The sequence below is a fragment of the Echinococcus granulosus genome, assembly GCF_000524195.1.
Source record: "Echinococcus granulosus chromosome Unknown EG_S00004, whole genome shotgun sequence".
Taxonomy (NCBI): domain Eukaryota; kingdom Metazoa; phylum Platyhelminthes; class Cestoda; order Cyclophyllidea; family Taeniidae; genus Echinococcus; species Echinococcus granulosus.
The window spans coordinates 2029031-2039832 of record NW_020170384.1 but is presented as its reverse complement, the minus strand read 5'-3'; the positions used below and the strand labels follow the sequence as shown (position 1 = coordinate 2039832).

At 39.7% G+C, this 10802-nt stretch overlaps 1 protein-coding gene across 1 annotated transcript; it reads left to right on the top strand. All coding sequences in view use genetic code 11, as the record gives it.

Annotated features, from left to right (window-relative positions):
* Positions 1 to 9087: 9087 nt before the first annotated feature.
* On the top strand, positions 9088 to 9838 carry EGR_01191 (hypothetical protein; the record flags this gene model as incomplete). The annotated part of the gene is made up of 2 exons (XM_024490440.1): positions 9088 to 9194; positions 9739 to 9838. 2 exons carry the CDS (start codon positions 9088 to 9090, stop codon positions 9836 to 9838), a joined length of 207 nt encoding a protein of 68 aa, XP_024355259.1.
* Positions 9839 to 10802: the final 964 nt, after the last annotated feature.

Below are 10802 nucleotides of genomic sequence, written 5' to 3'. Positions count from 1 at the left end.
GCTCAAGTTCTAGGGAATACCTCCTAGTCATCAAATGACACGCAAATTGTAAATTTGCAAATGCCATTCCAATTCTGTTGTTTGTCACCCGATAATAAAGTATGGATTTGAATGCTAGATAAAGCAGCAATACTGCGAATGGGTTCTACTCCTTCCTCAGCGTAGATAGAATAACAATGCCGCTGATAATCCCAATACAATACCATGAAGTTGAGAATTGGAGGCGGTATATTTGCACGTTAAAGCAAGGACAGTTCTTTCAAATGTACAAAATAATAAATGGTACCTATATTACGCCTTCTCTCTTCCTCATTAATCATTTCAATCTTCCAATTAAATGTAGCAGTCTAAAAGAACTGTAGAGGTATTTTGTCTTAGCCTGTGACCCTCAGCTGAAGGACCCTTAGGTACTTAGACACTGAGGAATTCCCGCCTCCACATTAATTAGAGCTATAATTGATACCGTTAGCCTAAGTTAAACATTCGATAACATAAGTGACTGTATAATTATCTCGAGTACCTCACCATTTGTGAGATGCTGGTGGATTTCACTTTATCGTCTGTGAAAGTGTAGAGGCCTCACCCAGAGAGAGAAACATCATTGGTCAGCAGATTAATGACCAGGAAAGGTGTGTCTACCATGTAAATTTTTTGTTTGTGCCGAAGTACCTTTATGGAGCTTGCTGCTAGAAGGCCAATGCTCTCTTGTCGTCGTGAAACTCGACATTGCAGATGACTTGGAGCAGGCTAGACATGTGCATGCATTACCCTTAGGTGGGGTGTAGGCAGTCATATCCACGAGTACACACAGGAGCAGTTGGAGTTATGGGCAAGACTGTCTGTGCACAAAGTATTTTGAGCTTTAGTCATAAAAGGGAAATAAAATCCCTTCAAAGCATGCGATTCGATGCTTTAACCAGGATGAAGCAATATCGCTTCGATGAAAGAAATCAGTATGCTGTCTGTTGAACATCTATTTTTTCATTATCATGCAAGTATATCGGTTCTTCCGCTGGGTAAATAAAGTCGGACAACTGTATTTAACAGCTTTGTCACCATGACTTTAAAATCTTATAGTAATGTATTTTTTTATAGTTGGTAAAGACGAATTAGCTATGAAGACAATCTCATCAGAAAGCGAATCTGTACCAAAGTTTAGTGGAATTTTTTGCGTAGTGAAGGGAAAAACTGAGCATAGGTGACTGAAATGAAGGGACTTCGGAACATCTTGATGACAACAAATAACTGCGTGTGTGGATTACTATTCTTACCTTTTAAAAAGAAGCCTATTTTGGAGCCAGGTCAAGTTTTTATAATCTATTTACCTCCCCTGAGTGCCAGCATAAACCTACTCTTCTATTTCTTTCTGGTGGGTGTAATGTGTTCTTCGAATACGTGTCCCTTGCTTGAAAATAAGAATAGAGGTAGACGCATTTAAAAAAAAAGATAGAAGGAAATACAGGGAGGCGCCCTATGCAAATGAAGTATGCGCTGTTGATATTGAAAGGGAATTCACCGTCCAAGTTTTAAAAGGTGCCCTTTGGTGCATCTAGGTGTGTCTTCGTGCACAATACAGAAGGAATCCAAAGGAGGCTGCGTGGTTTTTATAATAAAAACTGCATAACAATAGAAGGTTAGTACAAAAATCAAGACTTATGGACGGAACTAATCAGCGTTGCAATCTACAATCCTTTCCTAAGGAGTCACAAGCTTAGGAATTTCACTTTATCGAAGCCTTTTTTCACTTGGAGGCAATAACCCAGTCACGGCCACCTCCGTTTCTGTCTCACCCATTTCCCTAGTGTCTAATTTTGCATGTAGCCGTCTAGTCCAGAAGCCACGAAAAGGTGGTAGCTACCACTTGGAGAAGTAAGGGACGAGGGAATGAGGATGCGACAGTAACTTCTCCCTACGGGTAGGTAGATAGGTTTTCTTCAATAAATAGGATTTCTTTTAACTGACTGAACAATCTTGACTGTTTCCGAGGTGAACTGCATTATATTGACCCAATCTCAGCCGTTTCTGTGTCGTTTTCATTAGGCGGATGGCACCTGGTAAACAACTTCTAAGTACGAAGTGATACTTGCCCTAGAAGCATAGAGTCGCTAGTGAATAAATTGCTTTGGGGATAACCATCCAATATTTTTGTTCATTTCTGGTAAAGGCTGAAATACAAAAACCGTTTCGTATCCCAAGTCAGTCAGCAAACATTCCTTTTCCAACTGCGCGTTTTTAGAGCGTGAAGGAAGTGTAAAACAAATTGGTAGTCATTCAAACCTACTGTTATTCATTTGCCTAGCTTCCAAGACTTCCCAAGTTGATGAAGATGTAAACGAATCCCACTAGACATTACTGAAATATGCTGACATGTCAGTTCTAGATTAACGTGATACCTGATTATAATCAAGTTTGGCATATTCACTGCATTAAGACAAGCATCAGTGAATGGTGACTTAATTCTTATGGGCACGAAACTTCGTTAACTCAAGGTAGAGGGGGAATGGATTTGCACAATCACAGAGGCCAGATAACAGGCCTGTCCCATCACCCATGTGCCTTTCGGATATGCCTAACCTCAGCGATGAAATTGTGTGGATACATTTCTCGTCTCAAGGTCATCCGTGCAAATGAGACGTCTCCTTAGTCCAATGGAGTGACAAACACTTCCACTTTATGCACATATGCTAACAAATGCGTTTCAACAAAAAAAGTCTTGCTGTGCAAAAGAAATCCTGCTGGTAGCAGACACAGGGTGTAGTAGACAGAGGCATGGAAAATTTTTTTGAGTATGTTAACCGGAACGGACTCGTTCATTTGGTCTGTAATATGGCACACATGAGACAATTTTTATAGGAGCTTCGTTCTAATTCACACTGATGCTCTTAGCCGAACTAGAAGGTAACGTTTTGTAACAAATCAAAATTTTACGCTCATGGAGGCCCACTTTTTCTTTTAGTTCTTTTTTGATGATGTGAAAATGGTATGGGGGATTAGCCAAATTGTTTCTTTCAACGTACACAAGAGTCTCTAACTTTTAGAGTTTTTTATTCACAATTACTTCGTGCACTGCCAGTTATCCCAAATACACTTTCATGTGGTCATAAATCACACGGTGAAAAAGAGCAAATTCCGACCTCTGAAATGGTCTGGACAACATTACTCGTCTGCTAGTTAGACAGCCTTAATAATGAGAGCAATTTCATTGGCCTTCCCGCCCCACTTCACTTAATCCGTGTTGAGATCTGGCTCCCAGTCTAATTGCGCTTCTTGGAGCTTATTTTGCATTCCAATTAAGAAAGGAAGAAAGGTAATGATGAACAAAACGTTTTGCCAATTATATGAAGTCTGACGAAAACTCCCGGTGTGATTATTCATTGTTTTTAGCAATTTTTGGTGTGATTTATCGAGGAATGAGACCTTAAAGTGGGATAGCTAACTTATGACATGCAGGCACCTGTGGCACATGTTTGAATGTAACTTTTCAGGCGAGTTTCTATGTGAACCTCATCACAGCAGAATGTTTCAATCTGGAAGGACTTTTATACTAGATGTACTCTGTTACCGAAAATAACCAATCCTGATAAGCATTATACCAAGATCTGTATTGGTGCAAGGTAGAACTTGATCTCACACCTCCTACTCCACTTAAGTTGATTATAACCTTGCCTTCACCGTACTACATGTAGTGGGGAACAAAAATTCTTTTAAGCACTTTGGTAGTTCTAATAGGACAGATTGTCATACTGAGATACGCAAAGATGTAGACGAAAGGCGGCATAAAGCCAGAGGACACGTTAGTTTGGAATGAAGGAAAATTCAAGTTTCGAACCACTCATAGAGTGTAGGTTTGTAATTATTATTTATACGGCCTTTTCGGAATAAGACTAACAGGAAGTAGTAACTGAATCATAAGGCTTTTTTGGCAGCCCTTGTGCATCCGAAGGTGGCTATTCACCTCACTAGTGTACCTTCAAGTCTCTACATGGTTCAGTATGAGGCCTACCTTTTTATTTATGCCTACCATATTTGTAAGGTATTCAACTTTCGTAAACAGGAGAGAAATGACTCAATGGTTCAGATTGGCAGAGAAGAGGCGACATTTAATGGATAGCCAAGTGTGCTCACATGTTTTATGTTTATTTTGTCAGTTTATTCCTAACGAAACTTTTCCACAGATATAAAGTTTCATCAGGTTGGAATGTATAAAATCCATTAGAGAGCAAAAGTACAGTATCCAATGTTTGGTAATGGATGAAGTCAGAATATGATTTACCCCCAAATAATGCTGAGCAAAGAAACACTGGCGAGGAGGTTTCGGCGTCAAGTGAGGCTTCCCATATGTGCATGTGTTCTCGTCATGGACGTTGAAGTGGCGTAGAGGACAAGTACCCGGCTCACTAGATGACGGGCTTTGTCAAAACATCACTAATTCAAGCCGATTCTCATCCTCATTTGATAAACGATTCAGAGCTTTGCACTTTAGTTCTTCTACAATTATCTCAATTAACAGTTTAGATGAACATATGACAATGCAAACGTGTTCGGTAATGGTCAGATGTGCTGATGTATCAAAGACTATTCATTCAGAAATTTACTTCATTTAAGCCTTGTGCTTGATTTAGCTAATCTTTTAAAGTTTGCAAACACTGGATTGCATAGCTTTGTCGAGCTGAAAATTTTGATAGGGAGTTTGATGCTACAGTTACGGAACCGTTTTTACCTACGATGATGAAATAAGATGGCGTGCTACTCGATAGCAGCATGAGTCATGCCAGCATTGGAGTCGGGTCAATCATTTTTATCATTGTGGTGACTATATAGAGGGGCAGGCGATGAAAATTATCTGCGCTAAATACCCCTCAAATGGCTTTGACATTAGCATAAAGTATTTAGGCTCACTCCTTCTTTTAAAGACATCCTAACTTGTGGCCTTACAAAAAGATGTATTAATTGAGTTAAATGGTAATTAATTGGTCAGAAATTAGATTCGGATAACTTAAAGTTGCTAAAAAATATCAGTCAGTTATTTCAAGAAGGAAAAAGCCCTTCTAGTACTAACCTGGCTGTATTTTATGTTGTAGAAGGACACTCCCCCGTTCGTTGTTCTAAGCTCATCAATTTGAAAGTAATCATGGAGGAGCAAATTGTCTCTGCCGCTTTATTCCTACCCGAATCGACTGACTGTATAATTCAGAAATTTGGAGTTTAAGATAATGTTAGAGACAAAACCACATATAGGTGATGCTTATTTGGGTCATTAACGTCAATGGGATGCCACTATTTGGCCATCTTTAGTGTTTGCCTTAAGCCAAGTTGGCAATATTGCGGCGTCACAAAATGCTTCCAAAATTCTCACACTCACATAAAGCGCTTTGGAGAGAGGGTATGTAAACTGCAAAAACCGCACTCTCCTCCAGCTCTCTTCTCGTTCTTATCAGAGACGGAATAGCTAAAGTACATCTCAACTGCCTCTCTATTCATTCACACTTAAGAGGGCCACATTCCATGGAAAAATAACCGCCATAGAAAGCCGTCTTAAACAACAAAGGTATCAACATTTTAATTCTTTTGTAATTTTTCCTACAATGCCTGGACATAAATGCATCAAGTAAGATCAGGTTCGATTACCCTAGGATGCCAACTATACGTGCCGAGTTTAGGCATCTATATGTCTTCTGAAAATTGAAATTAATAAATCCTATAATCTTTCTGTAAAATGTGAACAGTTACTCCCTTTTCTTTTTCTAACTTTCAGTCAAGCAGAGTACACGCAGCTTGCCAGTTCCAAAGAGACATGCACAAACGCTACTTGGGATTAACTAACTCCATTACTTGCGTTCCGTTAAACAAGTAAAATGGGATGGTGATGAGAAAGTACCCAAGATAATCAGTAACATAATCTCACTCCAGCATCCTTGCAATGATTTCCCATATTTCAGTTAGTTGATGAGGTATAAGTTGAGGTCTGTCCAAAAGGTCATATTGATGTCTCTGTCTCCGGTCCAGAGGCATTTCCCCGTTTTGCAAATAGGACCTATGCAACTGTCACAGATATGTACAACTAGTCAGAACGCTGTTTACCGGGTCTAGTCTGTGACATGTGACACCTGTGTATGGGTCTACCAGCGTGGAGTTGTTTTGGTGTTTTTCAAATGAAAGTGGAACTGAACAAACTTGATAACTCCTCAGAGGATACTCTTGAATTGCTTGTGTAAGTCGAGATGCTAGTTAATTTTATTATTCTTCAACGACTCAAATGAATTATTCTACATTTTTTTATTACAAATATTGCGTAGATTAGAACAATGAAGTACTTCCTTATCCATAAATTTGCATTAAACCAACTGCAAAATTCCTGCTCATATATAAACTGTGTAGTAGCAAATGTCATAACATCATGCCGAGTTTGGGAGTACTCACCTTTAAAAATAGTATCACGGATGAATGTGACAATAAAATAAAGTTTTATTAATATTCCTATCTTACTTCAGCCCAGCATGCCACAAATATGGTATGTGTACTTGATTAGTTCATTGTCAAGTGCGTTTGCATAAAATCTTAGCACGTATAAACTGATTAAGCTTAAAACGATAGAAAAGATGTAGGATGCTTCTATTAAGAGTAGGATTGCATTTTTTTCATTTTTTAAGCAGTAATTCAGTTGGTTGGTTCAGTGGCGCAAGTGCCAGTGGCGTTTAGAAACACTCGAGCATCCTGACTGCGGTGGTCTCTTTCCCTTAGAGATCATGCAAGGGAACGTAATAAAAGGATATGAATAATTAATACCAAAAGCACTAACTCAGATAAAATTGATGTTAAAATATGGTCTTGTTTGAATGAAAGCTGCTTCGCTCTTCCATAACTGAATCAAGTTTGCAATGAGAACCATTTAAAGTTTTTGCCTATTTAGATCACAGTTGAGCAGGATGTAAGAGGATTTTCTGTTTTGAAATAGATGCTACAATCTAAACGAACTCCCCCATTTTGGATAAAGGCTATTTTATGGTATCTGTGAGAGTAATGCGCATGAATCTAAGGAAATTTTAACCAACAATGCTCTAGACTGCAGCTCTTTTTAATACTTATGAATAAGGCAATTCATTCTAAGACCTGGACAATGGCCTACACATTAAATGGGTAATAAAACAGAGGCACGACTCCTCTCCATGTGGCCCATAACATAAGTTACAAGACTTTCGTTTCAGTTTCCCTAACCATACGACACAGTCTATGACACATCTCCACCACGTAGTTTACTCATGTGAAATTCTGTAAATGCGAAGGCGGGCTAATGACTAAGCTGTATTCAAAACCAAGAAAAATGGGACGTTTTAGTACGAGACTGAATTTCTCAAGTTTATTCAGTACCTACGCAATTAGATTAATGAGTCGAATTTGTGTTATATACGCTATACACCAAAATAGAATTCTAAACTCTTCCTACTCGGTTAGAGTTAGCGAAGTAAAGCTGCAGCAAACCGAGTGCAGCTCTTTAATTGTTTGCCTTGATCCTCAGTCTTGGAGAAGGGCCAGTAAGGGGGTCTACTATTGCACACCCTCCCGGCGGCCTAGCCTCCAAGCCATGCCAGTAGCCCCCAAACCCTTTAATAGGTCAACAATACATATTCTTCCCAAGTGTCATGTCTCCTTTCATCGTTAAGGCGGCCTCAAGGTGCTACACATGCATGCACATTTTCCGACAGCTATTAAATGAAGTCTGCAATGTCGCCTAGTTTTCATGAAGATTACAGGCTCCGGATACATTCGTATTACACAAAAATGACCTTTATCAACAAACTCCCATGCTGACAGTAGGTTTAACCTAACCACATGACGCAGTCACAGTAATCATGACTAATAAAATCAGCAAAGTGCACACGATTCAGAATCCACAAGGGCGGTAACTTTTGCAGGTGCTGCAACCCTCCCCGCCAAGAAAAGTGGCTACTGATCCCCCAACCTCTTGCCTCGAGGCAAAGTATTTGAGGTCATCATGCTATTAGTAGTACGATAAAATGGAGAGGTGTAAGCACCATTCGATTCTCCTAGTATTAGCACCTTATTTTAAGAGAGGTTGAAGAGTCTCATTGAGGGGGTCATAACAACTTTCCGATCTTAGATTTAAAAAAGAGCAGCGACTTATCAAAAATAAATTGACGTTTGAGAAGCTAGGCTTTGAACTGCCAATATCTTTAACAGTTTAATGAAAATTAATCCCTTCATTGACTTTTGCATTAAAATTAACTCAGTGACAGAGTTTCAACACCGTGTGTCGTCTGGTGCTTTGGGTAGTATGACTGTTTTCACACGGGTCCACACTACTGCAGTGCTAGCTGGTTAAAAAATTAAAACTTGGTGTGGTTATGCTTAACAGCTAGAAAAGAACTAACTTTATGTGCAATTTTACTCACTTTCTCCCACACAACAGTGTCCTTTTATGGAATTCTTTATTCTCATCTTCTTAACGTGACTTAAGGTTAGTTTCATGGGACTCCTTTAGAAATCTCCCAAAAGTATCAAATATCCACGTTTACAGCCGAGTAATAATTTTCATCTCAAGTTAGCATCATTTTATCCGCTGCCAGTAGAATGACATATCGCTTTCATCAGATTAGGTAACTGATTGCAACTAATCGTGGCCCAAACAAATTAATTGAAATGTGTAGCTTTATTAGAACAATAAAACGTCTCAAATTTCTTCTAAGAATCTAGCAGTGAAATTGCTAATTTAACGGCAAAAATAAATTAATTGGATATTTCACTAGCTCAACGCAATTCTGATCATCCGTCAACTCCGACTAGTTGTCATTTAAAAAATCTAAACGGTATGAAAGCCTGGCCAGTTCAAAACGAATCTCCTTTGCCAAATTCACCCATTCCTCAATGGTACTTTTGGATCACAGTGCTAGCCTGAGACTGCAGCAACTTTAATAAAAGCACAATTAGTACACTGAAAAGGCCTAACCGAATTGGACCAGTTGAATGGTCCACTGTTATGGGGCGGAGGTTGCAATTCTTTGTGGACGGGGAAAGGAGAATGGGAGGGAGAGCAAGAGAGCATTTGCTTTGCTCACCTCTTTTTGGACCATGGGTCTAGACACCCAACCTAAGCGCGTTGTGGCCGTGGCCTCGCCGGACATACGCGCGTCCATGAGTGTTGGCGGTTTTTGTGTGGCAGTCCTAACCCTACAGATGTAAGAAGTTAAGAGATTTTAGACTTAAATGTGTTTGAAAGCGCTGCCTTTTAGTACTTGAAACGATTGTCCACTAAAATTTGAAGCCTGCACCACTTGGTTGACGGTAACTGGCATATTTTCCTCAGACTCAGCCCCTTTTCTTTGAATGCTCCCTTATTTGCCGCTTAATTTAATGGTTGACCCCGGCTTATGATGGCTCTATGATCTAGCTTTGGAGCTGTTATCTTCAATGCAAGCTTCTGTCACTGAATTTATCTACATTTTAATTTTACATTCGTTTTCTTTAACCTTATCTTCCTATTACTAAGCTGGCTGTATGGCGAAATTACAGGAGGAAAGACGTAGTAACTAGTGTCAGAAAGAAACTCCTGTTTCTCAAAAGACTCACAAGGTTAGGACTAACAAATTAATACAGTTGTACTAATACCATCTTGCGTCTATGCTTAATGTACAAGGAACGATTATTTTAAAAGGGAATGTTCATTTTTAAATCCACCCTAGTAGCACTAGGTGCTGCTTGTGTTCCCTTGCTTACTTATAGCCAGTGCATATACCGTTCACCAGCCCAGACAGCGTTGGTCAAAGTGGGACACAAAGATGGCAACGGTTGCCTGTGTGTGCCAGCATTTGGTGAAGAATGACGTTTCCTGTGAACCAAGGCGTTGGATTAGTGGATGCTTAATATTACGGAAGACGAGTATCCGCTTGTCAACGATGCTTCCAGCAATGGTTGTTCTTAGCCCACAGCACAGTAATCATTCTTATGAGAATTCAACCACTGCGTAAGACACGTACTTGATCCTGGAGACCTGATTGACGGAAGGTTAACACAAAAAATTGGTGCACGCCGACTGCTAGGGCAGCTTTCCACAGGCCGTCCTCCTGGCTGTTCTGATGCTTTGCATGCATTAGTCAAATGTGTTTATCGAACAACAAATGCTGTTTTCGGTTTGACTTGATTGTCCTTCCAAATCAGCTTTATTATCAACCATTGTGCGCAATGCGAAACTAGTCCATTTCGAGGTTTGTTGGGGTCACACTTTTACGCCCACAATTTGTGTACAGCGATGGCACTACCGGTAGTGATGAAAAGGAATAGATCATACTGGCACCATTACTGTGGAGAAGTACCTTTTGTAACCCTCCAGAGGACCAAACTACCACTTGAAATGCTGTTGAGAATTCCAGAATAAATACTTTTACTGCTTACTGCAGCGCCAAGCACTTTTTAACAATCTTTAAATGCCATCTAGGTAACTGATATAGTGGCAAAAATTGTCGATGAGATGTTGGCGAATAATCGCTTTCATCAAGTATTGAGAACAACAAAAGAGAAGACGCATGCACCAGCCGAGAAGGTAAGCACCAACTTTTCTACTTTTCGACATGACTACCACATGTAATCTGACTTAAAGGCATTAAACGTCAGCTTTTACGCGCCATTGTGTAAACGCGTCTGGAGGTGTCAAAGACAATGGTAAAGAAGTGCAGTTTACCTTGCGCGTGCGTTTTAAATTGCTTATCTGAAGGAAGATAAGCAAGTCAGTTACAGCTTATTCATTCTCCCTAATTAACAAATTTTCAATGAAAGAAATCTTTGACAGG